This window comes from Sceloporus occidentalis, unplaced genomic scaffold (genome assembly GCF_023333645.1).
Source record: "Sceloporus occidentalis isolate IW3139 unplaced genomic scaffold, rSceOcc1.0.p SCAF_7, whole genome shotgun sequence".
NCBI classification, from domain to species: domain Eukaryota; kingdom Metazoa; phylum Chordata; class Lepidosauria; order Squamata; family Phrynosomatidae; genus Sceloporus; species Sceloporus occidentalis.
In genome coordinates, this window is record NW_028316987.1 from 87,227,217 (window position 1) to 87,248,195 (window position 20,979).

At 47.8% G+C, this 20,979-nt stretch overlaps 1 protein-coding gene across 1 annotated transcript; it reads right to left on the minus strand.

Annotated features, from left to right (window-relative positions):
- Positions 1 to 453: 453 nt before the first annotated feature.
- On the minus strand, positions 454 to 4,425 carry EN2 (engrailed homeobox 2). Its single transcript, XM_089531451.1, has 2 exons — positions 3,834 to 4,425; positions 454 to 770 (listed from the first exon to the last, which is right to left on the minus strand). The coding sequence occupies exons 1-2, from the start codon at positions 4,423 to 4,425 to the stop codon at positions 454 to 456; spliced, it is 909 nt and encodes a 302-aa protein (XP_089387577.1).
- Positions 4,426 to 20,979: the final 16,554 nt, after the last annotated feature.

Below are 20,979 nucleotides of genomic sequence, written 5' to 3' on the forward strand. Positions count from 1 at the left end.
AAAAGAGATAACTTAAGCTTCTTCTTCTTTCTTTTTTAAAAAAAAAACTGATAAAAGTTAGCTTCTAAAATTTCCGTAGAACAAAAAACAAAACAAAAAAATCAAAAAAATATTTTATAATCAGATCTTTTGGATCTTTGTACAACACCTTACCTGTAAATTATATATATATAATATATATAATATATATATATATATGTACACACACACTGAATATTGCAGAGTTCTCTCTAATACACAATATTTCCCCACTATTTCTGCTGGTAGATAGTCTTTATACACTGGCCCTTCTTCGTTTTGCGTTTTTTTGTTTTGTTTTTAATTAAATTATTGCATTGTATAAACTCTAGAGGAAACCTTCCCTTTATTTACTTATTATTATGATTATGGTTTCTTCTTCCTCCTCCTGGTCCCTCCCTGCCGCCCCCCCTTCCTCCTGCTCCTGCTCCTGCTCTACTCGCTGTCGGACTTGCCGTCTTTGGAGGCGGTGGAGTGGTTGTAGAGTCCTTGTGCCATGAGGTGGACCGCCAGGGAGTTCTTGTTGCCCGTGGCTTTCTTGATCTTGGCCCGCTTGTTCTGGAACCAGATCTTGATCTGAGACTCGTTGAGGCTGAGTTCTTGGGCCAGGCTCTGGCGCCGCTGCTCCGTCAAGTAGCGGTTCGTCTGGAACTCGGCTTTGAGTCTCTGCAGCTGCTCGGCGGTGAAGGCCGTCCGGGGCCGCTTGTCCTCCTTGCTGGGGTTCTTCTTCTTTGGTTTCCGGGACCGGGGGCCTGCCGTCCGGGGACAGAGAGAGAAAGGAGACACAGAGCAAAAAAGAGAAGGGTGAAGGGGGGGAAGGACGCTTTTTCTCTTCTCTTTCCTTTGCTTTTTTGGAAGGGAGCCCAGAACTTTTTGCTCTTGGAGTCTTTAATTCAATTAGCGGCCCTGGCTGAAGGACTGAGGGAGAAGGAAAGGCACCGATCTCCTTAGCTTTGCAAAGAGGCCGCTTGGTTCTTGCATGCCACCAATGCCCCTTCGCCCCTTTCTGGAAAGCAAGGCTTGCCTGCCCGGTTGAAAGGGCCTCCATCGGGTGCCTGGGGGGCAGAGAAGCCACCCTCCCCCACCCCCACTCTCCCAAGAGTGGGCAAGGGGGTCTTGGGGAGCCAGCTGCCAAAGGGGATCTCTTTCCTCAACGCCCCCCTCCTCCACCATCTCCTCCAAATCCTGCCCAAAGGAGGAAGGGGGGGGGAGAGGGAAAAGAGAGGCAGGGAGGCGGATCCAGGCCAAGGATACCTCGCTAAGCTTTGCCAGAGATGGGGAAGACCCTCTGACTCCCCCCCCCACCCCTTCACCTTCCCCCAAGTTCACTGGTTTAGCCCCCGGGGGGATGCAAAAGGGAAGCAAGCCAGCCCACAAGGCCTGGATGAAGGCTCTTCCCCACGCGCCTTAGGCCCTCTTTCTTCTGGGGAAGAGGAGAAGGACCCAGCTCCAAGGCTTGCCCCCCTTCCAATTTGGGGAGGGGGGTGTCCGATCTTCTCCCTTTTGTTCTGACCCGGGAGCAGCTTGAGGCTTCCCTCGGCCATTTTGCCCTTCCAGTGGGCGAGCCTGGCCTTATAGAAGATGCGGGCACATGGCCTTACTTGCACCACGGCGGCATCCGCACTGCAGAAATGATCCGGTTTGAGACCACTGTAACTGCTGCCACGGCTCAATGCTCTGGAATTCTGGGAATTGGAGTTTGTTGTGGCACCAGAGGAGCCACAATAAACTCAATTTCCCAGAATTCCAGAGCATTGAGCCGTGGCAATTAAAGTAGTCTCAAAACGGATTCTGTCTGGAGCCCTCTCAGAGAGCTGGAGGGGGGGGGTCATTCAGAGTGTAGAGAAGCTCCAAAAGCTGGCAGCGGGCATCTTCTCCCTTCTTTCCCTTTCTTTCTTTCTTTCTTTCTTTCTTTCTTTCTTTCTCTTTCCTTCCCATTGCCAAGCCACTGGGCCCCTCAGCTAGGCCACAGCGAGACCTGCCCTCCGCCTGCCCTCCTGTCTCTGCAAAACTGGTAAGAAAAAGGGCCGAGAAAGAGAGAGACAGAGACAGGGACAGAGCTTCTTGGCACCGGCTCTGCGGCCTCCATTAAAACCAGGAGGCCTTGTCCCAATGGGGGAGGCGACATCGTCTGAGAAGGCGCTCCTGGGAGGGAGAGGGAGGGGAGGGCACTCTGCTTTGCCTTGGCCAAAAGGTGATCCCAGCCAGAGAGTCCAAAAGTCTCCTTTTTGCAAACCCCATCCCCATTGCATATACACCTCCCAGAAATGTACCGAATCTAGAGAGAAAGAGCAAGCACTGCCTGGGGATGGGGACAATAAAACATAAAATCAACATTCTTCCTCCTATCTTTGCCTCGGAGGAATAGTCTCAAACCATTCTGGGTCTAAGCATTCTCTCTCATCTTGCCGTTTCTCTTTGGAAAGTATGTTCTGCCATGCAAAATACATTTAAATGAGAATTTAAAACCAAAGATTGCACAAACGGAGGCAACACTAGACATCATGGGAAAGCGGAACCTACGTTTTTTAAAACAGAACTCGACCCGATAATTTCTTGTGCGAGAAATATTCAAACCGAAACATCTGGGGCTTTTTAAACGAAGATTTCTCGGCCAGGCGAGCATTTTTATACGCTCGAATGTTACATACAAAAAATAATAATTTTACATTTTAAAAAAATACTGTACTGTCCGAACTATCGCTGTTTGCAGCGTTTTGCGAAAGGGATCAACTTTCTGGTGGCTCCGTCATAATTAAATATTAACAAAGGAGGCGGCCGGAGAACAATGGAGCAAATTTCGACTCAGACGGGAATATTATCCGGCAGCGAGGCATCTCCTTTGAACCCTTATTATTATTATTATTATTATTATTCGACAATGAAATGTGCTTTTGGATTTAAACTGAACAGCAATTTCGGGGGAAACGGCACCATTTGGTCTCCGATCGTGTGTTTGTTTTTTATAAAACGAGAGGCTCATTTTCACGGAGCTTGGAGCTCTCTTGGTTTCAAAGCAAAGCCTCTCTCAGGCGACAAAGGAAAGCCGAGGAGCTTTCTCTGAGCTCTTTGGCCAAGCAAAGCTGAGTTTTGGGGGTCCCTTCCACACTCCAAATCTTTTTTTTTTCCTTCCAAAATCCAAGTCTTAACTTCCAGGGCCCTTTCGCGGAGAAAGCGCTGAGCCCCTGAAGCCAAGGCAGGAAGGACGGGGGGAGGGGGCAAGTTTCCAGGCCTGTTTACAAGCTGCCAGGGCAGGCTCTGCCCGACTTCCAAGCTGGGGCCTTCGTAGAAGAAGCTTCCTAAAGGGACTTTCAACCCCCTATCCCTCCGTCGCATTATACTGCAAGGAGATCTATTTATTTTTAACTACTACTACAACAACAGCAACAACACCCTCCTCAGCTTCAGAAAGGCCGGCTGTTTTCCCCAAGTGCTTTGTGTGGAGCCCTTTCTTCTCTCCTAGAATCGTCCGGAGTGTATTCAGTCTCTCCCATTACTGGGACTTTCGACTACTTATAGATAGATAGATAGATAGATAGATATTAAAAAGGCTTTACAAACGGCCTCATTGCAAAGCATGCACTGATACACATACCGCAAAATCGTTTTCAAACTGCCAGCTCTTTTGCATCGGGGAATGAAGCTGCAGAAATACCCCGTTTGGACACCACTTTTAACTGCCCTGGCTCCAGGCTATGGAATTCTGGGAATTGTAGTTTCCATATCCTGGAGCCAGGGCAGTTAAAAGCGTTGCCAAAGCGTGTGATTTCCCCAGTGTGGATGCAGCCTGAGTGGTTGGCATGGGGAAGGCTTACCTGAGGAAGGCCGGTCGGAGTAGCGGGTGCAGTAGACCCAGGCCGGCCAGAGCATGGGCTGTGCGCTGGGGAAAGAGCTGGCTTGGGAGCTGTCCGAGTCGGAGCTCAACGAGAGATCACCTCCTCCTCCGCCGCCTCCTCCTCCGCTGCTACTCCCTCCGCTTCCTCCTCCTCCTCCTCCTCCTCCTCGGGGCTTCAAGGCTGCCTCCAAGTCCCCCCCAGAGTCGCCTCCTTTCTTGGCCGGGACCAGAGCTTTGGAGCCCGCACCGCCACCCTCTTCGCCCGGGGAGCCCGAGGCTGCGGCGTCTAAGAGCGGCTGGGGCTGGGGCTGCTGGGGCTGGGAGTCGGAGCTAAGGCAGCTCCCCGGGTCCTCCTTCCTCCTCCCGAACTCCGGCCGCAGGATGTTGTCGATGAAAAAGTTGGTGATCCGGTGGGGCGGGTGATTGCCCGGCGCTTGGAGCACCCGAGGCAGGAGCATCGCCGCCCGCCGCCGGTGCGGCTCCCCTTCGCTGCCGCTGCTGGAGTCCTCGGCTGGGGGCGGATGGGGGTGGTCGCCGCCTCCGTCTCCCGGGCGCTGTTCGTTCTCCTCCATGGGAAGCCCGCGAGCTCGCTTTCCTCCGGCTTTTGTCCGCGGGCGCTTCGGGGCCCTTGGGTCGGGGTCCGGTTCCCACAACACCCACCCGCCTGCCTCCGCCGCCGCGATCCAGACTTTGGCTCCCTTCTAAGGAGGCTTCTAAGGTTGGCGATCTTCCTCTCTCTGGCTGCTTCTCAGTTGGACATCCCCCTCCGTCGGGCTTGGCCCCGCAAGGGAGTCATGGCGAGGACTTTCTTCCTCCCGCAGGCGCTGAGGCTCCGTCAGCGGGGAGGGAAAGGCCAAGGCCGGGCCAGGCGGTCACATCTGCTCGGCCGGAGAGCCAGGCGCCCTCTGCTCCGCCGCGGCGCCCGAGCCAAGCAGCCTCCACTCCCGGCCAGGCATCCGGACAATCGCCGCCTCCGCCGCCGCTGCCCCTGGCTGGCCCTCCTCCCCTTGCAGCCAAATAGTCCGAGCTGCAGCGGAGGAGAAGAAGAAGGGGGATCGACCTCTCTTTCCCTCTCTTCCTCCTCTTCCTCTTCCTCTTCTCTTTCCCTCTCTTCTTCTCCCGCCGAGGAGGTGTCAATTTCGAAGCCCCTTCCCCCCGAACCTGAAAATACTTTCACTCTGGATTTTTGTTCTTATTTTTAATAGAGCTCCTCAAGTGACGTCGCAAGGCCGGTAACCGAGACACGTGCCTCCGGCCAATGGGAGGGCCGCCTCCTCCCCACGTGACCCAGCAGCACTCGAGTAAGTGACAGGAACACAGCCTTCCCCCGTCCTCCTCCTCCGCCGCCGCCGCCCCCTCCCTTCGGGCCCCCTCCCCCTCGCTTTTAAAGCGGCAGCCTCCTCTCGCCTGGAGAAATGGAGGGTTTTGTTGTTGGTTTTAAAAAAACAGAAGGCATGATGCCCTAATACCTTTAAACCAGGCATACATTCATTACCTCTTCCCAATCTGTGGCTTTCTCCAGCCTCGTCTAAAGAAGAGCTCCGGTTTGTTTATCTCTGTCTATAAATCCACAGTGTTTACAATTCGGGTGGGGAGGGGGAAGGGGAGGGAGAGAGAAAGAGAGGGGGACGGAATCCCACAATTCCTTGCAAAGAAATAATAATATGAAATGAACCAGTGCCATACAAAGAGAGTTTTTGGAGCTACCGTTTTATTTTTTTTTTGGGGGGGGGGTCCTAAGAAAGACCGAAAGACATTTAATTTCGGAGCAGTCTCTTCATTTCTTGCCCGCCTTTCTTTTTGTCTTAATGTTTCTTCGCGCACCCCTCTCCCCCGCCCAGCCAGCCTTCCCTTTTGTAATCCCAAAGCCTAGCCTGCAGGGAAAGACCTCCAAATAGAGGGGATTCCTGTTTATATTGGCGCTTTTAAAAGAAACAAACACAAAAAACACGAACCTGCAATGGAGCCGTTTAACGGAGAACTGCCGTGCAACGTGTGTGTGTGTGTGTGTGTGTGTGTATATATATATATATATGACGGTGGGATAATTGAATCATTCAGCTGCAAACTGGACAGGAGCCTTTGATCATTTATTCCAGCTTCAAAAACAATATTAAACAGAGAGGTTTCCCATTGACAGGCGGCAGGACGCGAGGCGCCCCTTCCTCCCAGCACTTTTAATCAAAATAATCAAATGGAGGTGATTGAGAAAGCAGCTTATAGGGGAATGATCCTGTGCTGCGTCCTCATTTGATATTTCTTTTTTCTTCCCCTTCTTTTTGATTCGAAACAAAACGTCCCATTAAAAAAGAAGAAGAAGGTGGTAAAAACCCTGAAAGTGCTGCTGGCAGTTGTTCCAAGCAGGGCCCCTCCATGGGCCTCCAACCCTTTCCTTGAGACCCTCCCCTCCTTCGGCCTGCTAAGAAGTACCTCCCCTCTTCCACAAAGGTTCCCCCAAAACGCTGGGCTTTCGGACGAAACCATACTACTCCTCTCTTCCCGGCCATCTGCGGGATCTTTGCTTGGCTGGTCTTGAATTTGTGAAAGTCACCCAAAGGTCAAGGAAGCCTAGAAGGTTGCTTTAAAACACCCAGGAGGAGGAGGAGGTGAGGAAGAAGAGATTTCGCCCACGAACTATTGTGACTGAGGGATGGGGGATGATGCCCCAGGTTTATCCCAGCCGAAGAACACCCAAACCATAAGCAGCATCGTCCAAGACCTGTGTCTGCCCCTTGCCAGGATTTCAGGGACCACCGTTCCGCACCCCAGGGCAAATTCGCCCTCTGCTTTGGAGGGGTTTTGCAACTGCAGAGGCTCCAAGAGGTTGAAGGGGCCGGAGGGAAAGAAGAGGTGGAAAGTAGAGTAACATAGAGAAAGTAGGAAAGGGAAAGGAAAGGGATGAAGCAAGGAAACCAGAAGACCATGGGGACTGAGGTCCAGCAGCTGGAGAGCATCTGACCTCCTCTCACTACAAGTCCTTTACTAGCTGGAGGCTTCAGACGTTCCTTTGCTGGAAGAGCAAGGGCGAACGTGAGAACGAAGCAAAACGAGAAGGGAGACACCATTCCAATCTGCTTCTGAAAGGCTCAGAAGAAAAGGAGAAAGAAGGAAAAAATCAGACCAATATGTATTTAACATAGCCAGTAGGTTGCTATTATTTAGTGCTGTGTTTGGGTGCTGTTGTCGTTACATATTTCAGCATTAGCAATGGTGGCCTATTTTTAGTGCTCGACAGCCGGGCTCAGTTGGGGAATGCAAAATATTGGGAGGGTGAAGGGATAAACCCTGTCTGCCAACTGCTGCAATATTGTGGAAATACAGTATTATAAAAATATATATATATAATTGGGCGAACAGGTTCAATCCCCCCCCACACCTGTATTTGGAAGTGAGTCCCCTTTAAACCAGCGAGACCGACTCCCCCCTGAAAGTGTTTAGGATCCAGGAGCACGTTTGAAAGTTTGAGAAAAGCGAAATGGGAAGTTTGAGCTGGTAAGCCTTTAAGTAGGTGTTGCTGTAACTCAGAGCCCCATCTCCACGACTTTGTTTTACTGTTGCTTTAAAGTGGCACCGGAAATTTAGGGGACGGAATATTATTATATCGATTTCTCTTTTCACAAACTCGCCCCAACAACTCTGGAAAATCTGGTCTAATGGAGAGTAGTGCGGGGCACCCGAAGAGATCGAAGAGGGGAGTTTGTGGTCTGACAAACATCGTGAGGTTAATGTCTCGAAGCGCCCCATGGAAAGCGATTAGGCTGTCTCCCAAGAAGTATTTTCTAATTACTTGGAAGGCCTGGCTTTGCTAGTACCCCATAATTAAAGGTGTCCAAGGTGTTGCACTTCAAATACGTCGCTGCAGGGCGGACCCCAAGTTATTGACTGGAGCTTAAAATATCTCGGAGTAAACATTAGCTGTCCAGAGTCTCAGGGAAGGCTGCTTGTCACTTGGTGCCGGCCACGCTTTAACATTTCTATTTGTGAAAATTATCTCGAGGAAGGAAATGCTCGACTCCAGAAGAATCCCTAATAGATCAAGCCTAAAGCAGGTGATAAATAAAGGCTGGGCGCAAAACTGCTATTGATGCTGACGCTCCTCTGGCTTAAATCCCAGTTTTATTTCTACCCTTCCCCCCTCCAGCTATTGGGAATTCAAGAAGAAAGAAAGGGGGGTGAAGGAAAATACAGTTAGTAGCTAAATAGTCCATCTATTTTGGTTTTAAAAATTCACTGGTGGAGGGATTTCGGTTTAAAAATTAAACACTGAGTTTTAAAATGTGTGCATGTGTTTTAAGCACATGCACACATTTGGATATGTTTAAAGGACTTGGGGAGAGGCCAGGCACATGGTTTTGGGGTGTTGCTGCTTTCCCAGCCTGATCTGCCCCAAAGGTACTGCGAAGTCAATTGGCATGTGTCAGATTCATACCAGGCCATTCTCTCTCCACCCCAGTTATAGCACAACTCTCTCTGTGTGGAATATGGTGTTACCTTATTTATTTGTTTAATTTTTGGGGACTCATCCACAACTCATTTTCAACGAGAATACCAAGATTTAAAACAATTTACTATCCAATTCCTCGGTAATAAATCCCACGGAATTTAATGGGATTTTGGTCATGGTAAATATGTTTCGGATTGGAACCTAATCCAAATATTCAGGCACAACTGAGTGGGAGGTACTAGGCATTAACACCCTCCTTCCCTCTTTTTTCCCTTTCCTTTTTCTTTTTTTACAAGTGACCGTCCAAACGACCAAGAATCCCTGGCCACAACTGTCTCTGTACTCTTTTGGGTTAAGTTTTTCTTTTTCTTTATCTTGTATTTGTTGCAACGCCGCTCTTGGGTGGAAACGTAGAGACTCAAATGCTTTGTATTTCACATAAACACCCCATACATCTCTACACACACACACACACACACACACACACACACACACACACGCTCCTCATAGACTGCTTTGCACTTGGGTTGGAACATAGTACAGATATAGTACTGGAGGATTAAATCGGCGCTTCCTATCAGGACTCTACTAACCTGGTCTCCAAGAGAATATACTGGTTGAGATGGTGAGAATTAGATGTAATGAAAGCCATGAGATGGGCCAGATTCTCGCTGGGCTTGTCTACCAAACAGTCGGAAGAGAGTACCTAAATCGTGTTTTGGGGGGGGGGGGGGGAGAGGGGAGAAACCTAATAAAAGCAAAGGATAGTAGATCTTGGGCCGGTTCTTCCTTGTAGTCCCGATCCTTTACCACCCCAGATACTTGCAAACAGTCAAACATCGACTGGTCCAAACTTGGTCCAAACACGACTTTGAAATAGCTTTTCCTATCTCTTTGTGTGTGTAGAGAGATCTTGTAGCACCTTTGAGATGCACTGAAAGAAAGAAATTGGCAGCATGAGCTTTCCTAGACGTCAGTCTACTTCCTCAGATGCATTTCAGGAAATTTGAAGTCTACGAAAGCTCATGCTGCCAATTTCTTTCAGTGAGTCTCAACCGGGCTACAAGATCTCTCTAGGTACTGATTCTACAGACTAACACGGCTATATCTTTGAATTCTACCTCTTTGCGTGTGTGTGTTTCATCCCTCCTCATATCCTCTTACCATAATAATAAAAAGTTAACTTTTCAAAGGTATCACTCCCACAAAACTGCTGGAGGACCTACTAGCCCTTTTCTACTTTCAGTGAGCAGCAATTCAGCTTTCAGGGCAGGCGGTGAAAGGTCATACCTAAAAGCCGGGGAGGAGGATTTGGGGAATGAAACAGTGGACGCAAATGCTGCCCAGCACACCTCCCCTCCCCTCCGACGGAGCTCTCCTCCAAATGGCCCGCTCAGCTGCTCTTGCCCCGGAGCAGACTTACTGGAAGGCAACAAGTCCCTTTCAAGGGGAGCCCGCACCTCCTCCTCCTTACACTGACCTAACCTTTGAAACTCGCTCGGCAAACGGCTTGCAACCGACAGGCCCAGAAGAAGAAGAGCCTGGAGAAAGAAAGGGCTTACTCCTGAATATCGTAAGATCAAAAATAAAATAAAATATAATTAACTGGTCAAGGCATATCTTTATGGTGGAAAACTGCCTCCAAGTCACCCGGGAATCAACTCTGTAACGAAGCCAGGAAGAGTAACTCTACACCCTGTAAAGCTCTGGGAGGCAGAAAGCTTTCTCTTTAGGATCCTTGCTTAGTTGCCTTTTCACAGGGCACTTCACTCTCTATCTATCTCTATAAACACACACACACCCATTTTACCTGGCAGTAAACCCCACTGAATTTAAAGTGGTTACCTTCTGAGTCAGATAGGCTGTGTACGATTTGACCGGCAGAGTATACACTAAAGAAATCAGATTTTTTGTTTTTGATACCTTAACATTTAGTATACCAGTAAACACAGTTTCTAAACCAGCTAAGACTATTTATTTATTTATTTATTTCCCATGCGATATATCCCGCCTTTCTGTACATTCTTATGCTCCAGGCGGTTTAAAATTCATTACAGTAGCGAACTGCACAAAACAAATGGCCCAGAAGAAATCTCTTGTCTTGCACCTTCCTCTGAAGTATTTTTATCTGGAGAGTGGCTAGAAACATAACGCCCCAGTGTCTAAGTAACGGCTACAAACGATTTTAGGATGGAAGACTTTTCCTATTACAACGTCTTTCCAAAGAGACCGACCTGAAGTGAAGGAGTCCAGCCAGGTGTTTCTTTGACAAGGACTTTCCCCCAGTTGGGGAGGATTTTCCAGCCGCATGGGCCTAGGTTTTTGACTTTATTTCTTACCCGGTTGTATCAAACACATGCCACACTGGTCGCCCTGCCAGCTCTCCCAGTACATCATCCCCAGCATCCACACCCGGACTGTATGTATTAAAAAGATATACCTTGAAAACAGAGGTAGGGAATATTTCATTAGAACTCTCTTCAGAACTGGAAAAGTTGCTCTTTGACTTCTCATGTTTTCTCTGAAAAACCGTACAAAAAGTTATCAAGAACAAAATCCTTGTTGACTCAGTATACAAAATGTGCTTTGAGAGCAGCAGACAAAGCAAATGCATGATCTCTTGGAGACCCCCGAAGTATACAGAGGATATGAAGAAAGACAGAAACCTTCCACGCTAGAAAGAGAAATGGGGGGCACGTAATGATGGAGGGGAGCGAAAGAAAGGACTGGTATATTAAATGTAAAAAAAATCTCGAAGCATCTCAGATCAGTTTTACTTTGCAATATAAACAACGGAGAGAATAGTTTTTGCTAAATCACCCATTATGGCTCTCCTGTGTATAGAACTTTCTCCCAGCCATAATAAATCTGTCTGTCTCTTCGTTTCATCTTTTCTCCTTTAGTTCAAAGTGTACTTCTCCTCCTTTCTGTTCACACCGGCAGCCATCTCTGATACAATTATTTCCTGTCTTTTTGCACGACGACGACGACGGGAAGGTTAAAGAGTTAAAGGAGAATCGTCCAAGTTCATCTGCTGAGCTCACAGCCAAAGTCGGCATAAATGTTCTCAACAGTAACAGAAGTATCTGCCTCGTGACTTCCAGAAACGCATGCCTTCGTGGAGCAAGATGGCCAACAGACTTCATTTCAAATAATGCTACTTTGGGACTATTTTCTATGGAAAGGGAAATCTGGGGTACTGGCTTTCGCTTGTCTTTCTATAGAATCGAGCCATAATAACGCAGTCATGAGACCGTTTTAATGTACTTTTCTGGAAGCATAAAACAACATGATGAAGTTTTGTCTGAGAATGAAGACAAATAGATTCAGATAAACATTGTAACTAAGGTCGGCTGCCAGATTCCGGAGTTAACTTTTCCCCTCAGTACCTTTAATACCAGAAAGAAATATATACCATGGATTTACAGGAATTGGACTTGCTGGGAAGGGGGGGGGGGTAGAGAAAAAGAAAGAAAATTACTATTATGCTTCCTTAAATTTTAAACCAACAGCCCTGGTCCCCATTCCCTGTAGAAATCTCGCCTTCCTTTAGAATATGTTTCCCACGAGAAACTGGGTGCAGTTGTAGGAATTGGGATTTATCCTGACATTTTAAGTTGTATATCTGAAGACGAGAAAGAATGAAAGACCAAACTGTGAGCAAACTGTGTCGCCTCCCTCTAAATTCTCCATTCTCTAATATCCCCCAGTCCTCTGCCTGTCATTTTAAAGGGTCCTGCCTAAAGTGTGTTTTTTCCCTTCTCCCTAGGACTTAGAAGAGTTAATCCTTATAGACACAACAGCTTCTGTTGTGACGGTAAAGACCAGCAACTCTATACCAGTTGGAGTATTAACAGGGACCTCGAAAGGGAAATGGGATCTGGTCCTAGACTTCCCACAAATGTAGCTAATTCTCTTAAACTCCTCTGGATTTACACCTCCGCGGTTCCTGGGAGTCAGACGCAGCCCTTCCTCTCAATTAACGGCATGATTTCCAGTCCAAGAGCCCCACCAGATCAGCAACTTTTATGGTCTCCCAAACGCTACTTTCCAGCTGTTTCAAGGCTAGGAGAGAAGTGTAAGCCTAAGGGGAGCCTAAAACTTGACTTATCGGTGACTTTGTCCCTTTCTGTTTCACTGCTATTCTGTTTTTTGAAAAACGTTCCCGTTCCATTAGGCAGTTTTGGAGAATATTCGGACCAGATTTTGGAAGGGAGAATTCGACTTCCCACCTCGGTTTCAATAAAGCATCAAGTCTCCCGGTGTTTTGAGACAGGGGACTCTCGGAGGACAAGCCTCTCAAAGGAGGGTTGGATTCGGGCAACAAGATGCCAACGCAGTCGGGACTGGAAGAATATTTCGAAGGAAATACAGTAATTCACAAAGAAAAAGCTCATGCAGTTTCAGAAGGGAACTCCCTGGAGAGACTGGGCTGGATTCGTGCCTTAACCGATGGCTCATCCCAAATCCAAGGGAAAAGTTGAGGCTAACTTAAGTCGCCTTGACTAAAGAAAGTCTACTCTTGTTATCAAATTTGGATCCAGTTCGTTGGGTATGAATGACAAAAGAACTCAAACCCAGCGTCACAGGATGGAGGCAGCTTTAATTTGATTTATTTAGGCATTTATGTAGCGCCTCTCAGCCGACCTGGGGCCCCGAGGCGGTGCACAGCAGACTTTCTTGACTCCTTCTCAGGCTTAGACGAGAACCTGCCACTTCTGAAAAGCCCAACTGGATGTTCAGATTCCTTATATCTCGCGATCCTGAAAGGCAGAAAAGTCTGAATGCGTTTAGGTGTTACTGATTTTGTATCCCCAAAATGTAGGCTCTGAGTGTTGCTTTTAATCCAAAGGCTCTGGTCTCAAGGAGTGAGACTACAGGCTTTGGGAGAGACCAAGTTTTCCAAGGTCTGAATTTGGCGAGATGAGCGGGTGTGAAAGACGGGGAAGCGAACCGATGGCGTTCCTGTGGCGCTTTGGTTTGTTTCTCATTTCTGCCTCCTTTTGCGCAGTGATCAATAGCGCAGTCCGATCCTATGGGGGTTGATTTGGAAATCAGCCTCCCTGAGTTCTATGGGACTGATTTGAGTTCTATGGGGTTGAAGTCGACATACTGGGACTGCAGCCTGAGGTTGTTTTATGGAAGAAATGTCGCTGCGCAACAGTGAAAACTGCCATCCTAAAGATGCCTGTTGGAGTCTGTGTGGCAGGACCCCGGCTGACTCTCTCAGGTGAAGAACTTGATCTCCCTTCCACCTTGAAAATTCCGATACCAAGACTTTCAAGGAATAAGAGGAGAGACTTTGCGGAAACTGAATACTTGGCTCTTCTCTTCTCCTCTTTTCTTAGCCAGGTTTTCACCTGGAATTCATATCCAATACATTAGAACTGTGAGCAGAAAAGTCAAAAGTCACGATCGGGTTGTTTCTTAGGCTGCCCTTCATTGGATGCAAGCCCGTTAGGGTCGGTGAGATTGACCTGTTAGTAGTTGTATAGGACTACCTTGACAATAAAATTAATTCTCCTGCCTGCACAGGACTGAGATCTTTACATATCTACAACCTGTAGGTTTTTTTTATCCCAAGACATCCTTGCCTCTTTTTCCTTCCGATCCGTAGAAAACGAAGGAGGTGAAAGTGAACGCTCTTCCTAACAGTAAACCCTTACCAATACCTCCCACTCTAATAGTCTCATTTGTAATTTAATCCCTTAGGTTTGGGGTAGAGCGCATAAATAAATGAATAAACAGGCTTCCTTCATCATTATACATATTTGCTCTGTGATCCTAAAACATTCCTGGAAATAAGGACCGGTGCAATTAAATTTTATTAGTTAACCTTGGGATAGGTTCGTTAGTCATGGAAAGTAGTCAACTGTTTGTCTTAAAGAGCGAGATGAAATCCGATAAATTAAAAACACATAAAACCAAAACACAGACACAGCTTGCGATCCACGATCTGCTTCAGCCAAAGTATGCCGGTTTAATGAAGGTGAGAAGGATTTAAATGAGATATAGGTCCGAGCTGATAGAATACTGGTTCCCCATCATCCCCAAATAGGAGAAAGCAGTGCATTGTGGGGTTTTGTTTTTGGCATACTTGTCACAGGGAAAAGACTTATATGCCGATGAGAAGTTTGGTTGCAGACTTTAGCAGCATTTGAAAACGATATATGCCTGTGTCTTTCTGTCTGTAGGGTCGGCTTGTTTCTTAGGCTGCACTTTATTAGGCTGCACTTGATTGGGAGCAAGCCCATTAGGGCATAATATATATATTAGAAGAGAATATGTAGATCTAGTTTTGGCGAGATGATTTTGGCAAATATATATATATATAGAAGGTCCAATCCCCTAATATTTTGATAGAGCTATGGATCTGCCTCAATAAGTCATTCGCTTCATATATATATATATATATATATATATATATATATATATATATGTGAGATCTAGTTTTGGCGATATGATTTTCTCTCTCTCTCTCTCTCTGACTTATCGAGGCAGATCCATAGCTCAGCTCCATCAAAGTGTTAGGGGATAGGACCTTCCCTGTGCCATTGGTTCGGTCTTAACTGAGATGGGGATCCTGCTGCGTGTTTTGAACTCTGCCCGAAGAGCATTAAGCAAAGAAACCCTGGACGCTTTGGTGCAGCCCCTTTGAGACGAAAGGAAAGAGAGAAGTTGGCAGCGCTAGACTTCAAGCCTCCTTCCTGAGATGCCTTTGGGTTTCTGCTGACTCCGCTTCCCTGGCTCCGCGGCTGGCTCCGCTTGGAAGGAAGGAAGGGGGAAACCGGACCCGGTGTAAAGGGAACCTCAACCTGGATGCAAGAGCTGGGCATGAGGAGGGATGGAGGGGAGCCTGGCCGAGCAATGGATGCCTTCTCTCCCCAGCGAGGAAGAGAGGCAGCCTTGGAGGGGGACGTTTGGGCGCTGCGGGCTCCGCATTTGCCTATATGTAGAGGCATCTAATGCAATATTCATGGCGCACCCGCGTCACAAGCGGTTCTGCTCGGCTCAGGGCTACCCCCGCGGCAGCTCTAAGAGGATTCCCCCTTCTCTCTCTATTCCCCCCTTCCTCCTTCTCCTTTTAGTGAATGAAACCCACTTCTCCCTCCCCCCCCTCTCTCTCTCTTGCCAGCTCACAGATCAGAGAGAAGCGGAGCTCATCTCCCCGGATCTGGTCCGGTGCGTCGCTGCAATCTGGTTTTCCATGCAAGGAGTCATTCAAGACCTGCCTAGGAATGGGTTGGAAAGGGGGGGGGGGGGAGGACTTCAAAGCCAGGTTGCAAAGAAAAGGTTGGCTCCCCTCCCACAGTGAACCAAAGGGAGGAGGGGAGCATCATTGAGGGATTTTTTTAAAGCATTAATCCGGGAGGCCATTTGGCAGGGACTGGTGCTGCCCAATGCACAGCTTTAGGCGCTCCCCGACAACAAATGCTGTCACAAGCCATCGCCTTTTCTCTATTGGGGGGGGGGGGAATATGTGGTTTGGCTAATCCTGCCGCTTTCGGCCATTCCTCGAATGGGTAGGACCCCAGGCTAATGAATCCGCACTGGAGAAATAACGCGGCTTGACACCCCTTTAACTGCCATGGCTCAAGGCTATGGAATTCTGGGAAGGGGAGTTTGTTGTGGGCCCAGAGCGGAGCTCCTGCATCTCGGTTTAGGTTCCCTTTACAGCGGAGCTCCGCTCTGGGCCCACAACAAACTCCTCTTCCCAAAATTCCATAGCCTTAAGCCATGGCAGTCAAACCGCATTATTTCTCCAGTGCGGATGCAGCCTTGGTCTCCTCCTAGGAAATATCTCCAGCCCGGCTCCTTCCCTTCCCATTCTTATACAGTGCAGTCTCGGAGATCAAGTCATTTTTGAAAACTTTATTCGTCTTAATCGTGAGCCCCTTCTCCTTCGATCTCCTGTGACCTACTCTCCCGTGGGACGCGATCCACAGTTCCTCCCATTGCGCTGGAGCGGAAGGATGGAGCGGCTGGGGAGGGAGTGTGTTGCTGCTTCCAACAGCCAAAGGAGAGCGACCCATTCCTCACGATTAAAGTCAGCCAAGGGTTCAAGGGGCTGAGAAGCAGCCTCTGCCCCGTCGGTCTGGTTCTTTAGAGTCAGTGGATCTGTTCATAGAATCCTAGCGTTGGAAGAGACCCCAAGGGTCCTCCAGTTCAACCCCATTCTGCCATGCAGGAATACACAATCAAAGCAGTCCTGACAGATGGCCATCCAGCCTCTGTTTAAAGACCCCCCCCAAAAGGAGACTCCACCACCCTCCGAGGGAGTGGGTTCCACTGTCAAAGAGCTCTTAAGGTAAGGAAGTTTCTCCTAATGTTGAGGTGGATTCTCTTTTCCTGGAGCTTGCATCCGTTGTTCTGGGTCCTATTCTCTGGAGCAGCAGAAAACAAGCTCGCTCCCTTCTCAGTATGACATTCCTTCAAATATTTAAACAGGGCTATCATCATGTCAGCAGAGGTGATGGAACAGCCCTGCTTCTCTCCTGCCTGTCTGCTACAACATAATGGGATGGTGATACTCTTTTAGAATCATAGAGTTGGAAGAGACCGCAAGGGCCAACTAGTCCAACCCCCTTCTGCCATGCAGGAACTCACAATCAAAGCATCACCATTGACAGATGGCCATCCAGCCTCTGTTTGAAGACCTCCAAAGAAGGGGACTTTATCACACTGTGAGAGAGTGTGTTCCACTGTCGAACACCTCTCACTGTCAAGAAGTTCTTCCTAATGTTGAAGTGGAATCTCTTTTCCTGTACTTTGCATCAATTGCTCAGGCTCTGGAGCAGTAGAAGACAAGCTTGTTCCCTCCTCAATATAACACCCCTTCAAATTTTATACAGGGTGATCATATCACCTTTTAACCGTCTCTTCTCCAGGCTAAATATCCCCAGCTCCCTAAGTCTCTCCTCATAGGGCTTTATGGTTTCCAGCCCCTTCCCCCTTTTGGTCTCTCTCCTCTGGACACACTCCACATCTTCTAGGAGGACATCCATTTCGGAAGGCAGCCTGCAGGCATGAAACCTCTGCGCCTTGCCTGGCTGGGAGAGGCCCAAGTCTTTCTGGCTGGCTGTCCCCATCTCTTCCCGGCTCCTCGTCTCCATCGCCTTCTGCATGGCAAGGCGGCTCTTCTTTTTCTCAGCTTTGTCCTCGAGGTTTTTCAGGAAGTGTTTATCTTGTCTGTCTGGGGCGCCTTCACTCTGCACCTGTCAGCCACAAGCCTCGCCTGGCCCTGTCCTCTCTCTCTCTCTCCCTCTCTCTCTCTCTCTCTCTCTCGTAGGCCACCTTTTTTTATATAACGAAAAAATCAAAGCATGTCAAAGGAAGCATCTAAACAAACAAGCTTAGCCTCCCGCACTCTCTAAACGCTGCGAGGAAGAGAACCGGCAGCGCATCCTTGGAAAAAGAAAGAGAAAAGCAAAAGCCTTTCCCCACCTCGTGGGTTATAGTTCCGAAAGGAAATTGCTTTTATTTGTCCCGAAGACTTTCAAAAGCCAGGGGGCACGAAGGGGAAAAGCTCCTTAAGGGAAGGAGGTCAGAGGGTTAGAGGGCGGATTAAGGGCCCACATCCTCCTCCAGATCTGGGAAGAGCAACGTCCCCGAACCAGAGAAAAAGGAAGGATCAAGACTCAAGTTGGAGGCGGAGGGAGCGGGAAAGGCAAGCCAGGGGAGGGTTTTCTCCCCCAGCCTTGAAAGGGGAACGAGGCGGTTTGCAAAGGCTGCTCACAGGCCACAGTTCCTTACCTCTTTCTTAGGCAACTGGAGTTTCCTAGGCAACTTTAGTTCCTTACCTCTTTCCTAGGCAACTGGAGTTTCTTTACCATCTTCCTAGACAACTTGAGTTCCTTACCTAGTTCCAAGGCAACTTTAGTTCCTTACCTCTTTCTTAGGCAACTGGAGTTTCTTTACCATCTTCCTAATCAACTTGAGTTCCTTACCTAGTTCCAAGGCAACTTTAGTTCCTTACCATTTTCCTAGGTAACTTTAGTTCCTAGGTAACTTATCTCTTTCCTAGGCAATTTGAGTTCCTTAACTCTTTCTCAGGCAACTTGAATTCCTTACCTCTTTTCTGTGGTCATGCCTTACATTTTTCCCCCCGGAATGCCCTCCAGTGCCTTGTCCCCCTTTGCAGTCTTACTGCATCCAGATTGGCACCGCTTTAACTCTGTCTGGCTCAAGGCTATGGAATTCTGGGAGTTGGAGTTTGTTGTGGGTCGGGAGCGGAGCCACAACAAACTCCAACTCTCAGAATTCCATAGCAGAGCCAGGGTAGTTAAAGCGGTGCCAAACCGGGTTATGTCTCCAGTATGGATGCAATTCCGGAGATGCCCAGCGATGTGGGGAAGTGAGCAAGGCCAATACAGAGGAGGCTTGTGTGTCTGCCTTGCCCTGCTGCCAGTGGCCCTCTCTTGCCTTCCTCTTTTACAAATAAACTCCGGAGCGAAGTCCAGCGTGTCTCCTTTCCTGGTGGCTTGTTTTTCTTGTGGCCTGGGCTGCAGCCCCCGAAGCCCCCGTTTCCAAATACACCTCCGGAACAGAAGGGGAGGCTTGTCTCCTGCTCTGTGCAGATATCGATATCCTTCAGGAGGAAGGCGATGCTGGCTCCGTCGAAGCCACTTACAGAGCTCCTATTGATTCTTAGCCCAGCCAAAAACATATATTCCACCTCTAATCCTCGCCTCTGGGACCCAGATTGGACGCCCTTCGGTTTGGAAGAACTAAGGGCAGTCTGGCAGCACTCAGAAGAAACTTTCGGGATGGACCAGGAAGGCCGAGGGCGCTGCTGATCTAGAGGACTGATTTCATTTCCAGAAACGTGGAGGACTCGCCGGATGCCTTGCTTTCCACCCGTGTTCCAAACGCCTTGGCCTGAGGTGACGAGAAGGAGGAGGCTGATCCACTGACAGATCCTACAGAAAGACCTAAAAACTCACCTCTGCCTTGAAATGCAGGCCACTCAGACTTCAGAGACTTCTGTTTCGTTCCCCCCAAAATGAAGAGGTTGGAAATCTCGAAGAAATGGAAGAAGAAGAGGAAACAAATCTTTGTCACACGCCTAAGTTGTTGTGAATTTCATGTTCTTACCTGTTCATGTTGGGGAACAGATAATTTAAAAAGGAACTGAAACCAAAACCACCCCCACCCCCAATTTTTTAAAAAATCTATACACTTTGAATATAGTGTGTAGTTGCAGGTCACTCTGGGGAAAAAGATGAAGGAAAAGAAGAAAGAAAGAAAGAAAGAAAGAAAGAAAAGATGTGGGACTGCAGCAGAAAAGGGGAATCAGAACAATAAAGGGGCTGGAGCAATTCCTCTATGAGAACAAGTTACAAAGTTTGGGACTATGTAGCTTGAAAAAAAGTCAAGTGGAGGAACACAACAGAGGTATAAAGAATTACACCTGATGTGGAGAAAGCTGTTTAATAAGACTGGAAGGTGGGGACATCTAATGAAGTTCAGTGATGGGGAATCCAGGATAAATAAAAGGAAGTAGTTGTTCACAAACTTCATGGTTTAACTGAGGAATTACAGGAAGGAGTAGTGACAGACACCAAGTGTTGCTCACTTGTGGATGGATGACTCCAGCATATTAATTCTTCTTAATGGCCATTTTCAAGGCTCTACCTCCACTATCAGAAGCAGCATGTTTCTTGATCCCAGTTGCTGAGCACATGAGCGCAGAGGCCTTGTTGTGCTCCTGTCCTGCATGTGGGCTTCATATAGGTAGCCAGGTGTTTGGTGCTGTGGAAACAGAATTCTGCACTAGATGGACACTAGATGAACCTTTAGTCTGAGACATTATTTCCATCTACTAGAAGTGTTCCCCTCAAAGGACCTTCCATAATGTTTCTGTTCTCTCAGACCACAAAAAACAGCCTATAAGTGGTTGGAAGTGCAGGTCAGTACTTAGTTGTGCAGAAAGTAACAGAGATTGTTAAAAACCAGTACACTCATTCCTCCATATTTGCAGCTTTGATACTTGCAGATTTGATTATTCATGGATTTGATTAATATGTTCTCTCTAGGAATATTTAGGTCCTCCAGTGCAACTTTATGGTCAACTTTAACTAAAAGTTGCACGGAAAGACCTAGAGATTCCTAGACAGAACATTCCTTTAGGCATTTGTAGCTCCTCCACTGCCGTTCTATGGGCAGTGTCTGTTGACCACAGAGTTGCACTGGAGGACCTAGAGATTCCTGGAGAGGTGTCCTCTCAGGTAAAAACATGGTGTTTTCATTATTTGCTATTTTTCCATATTCACAGGGGCCTTGTGCCCCTAACCCTAGTGAATATGGAAAGAAAAGTGTAGAATTTTCTATCAGCAGAGTACACCACAAGATAGACACAACGGTAGCAAAGGATTTGGGTGTTTTCAGGTCAGATTCAGTGCTTGTATAGAATGAACCCAAAGTTTGTTTAGTTCAGCATTATCATCTTCTGATGTTCAAAGGGTCCTAAAACAGGAATCTTGTTTAAGAATCTGTCAATATGAGAACAGAATGGCATTATTAGATAATGCAAAAAAGACAAAGGCATTAGATGCCCCAGTACATGTACTCAGCACACTAAACTTGTCATGTTCTCACTCAAGGTATTTCTCCTCCAAAGCAATAACTTCTACTAAAAATCTACCATTATTTAGGGAATCTTATGTTCTTTTCTAATATCAGA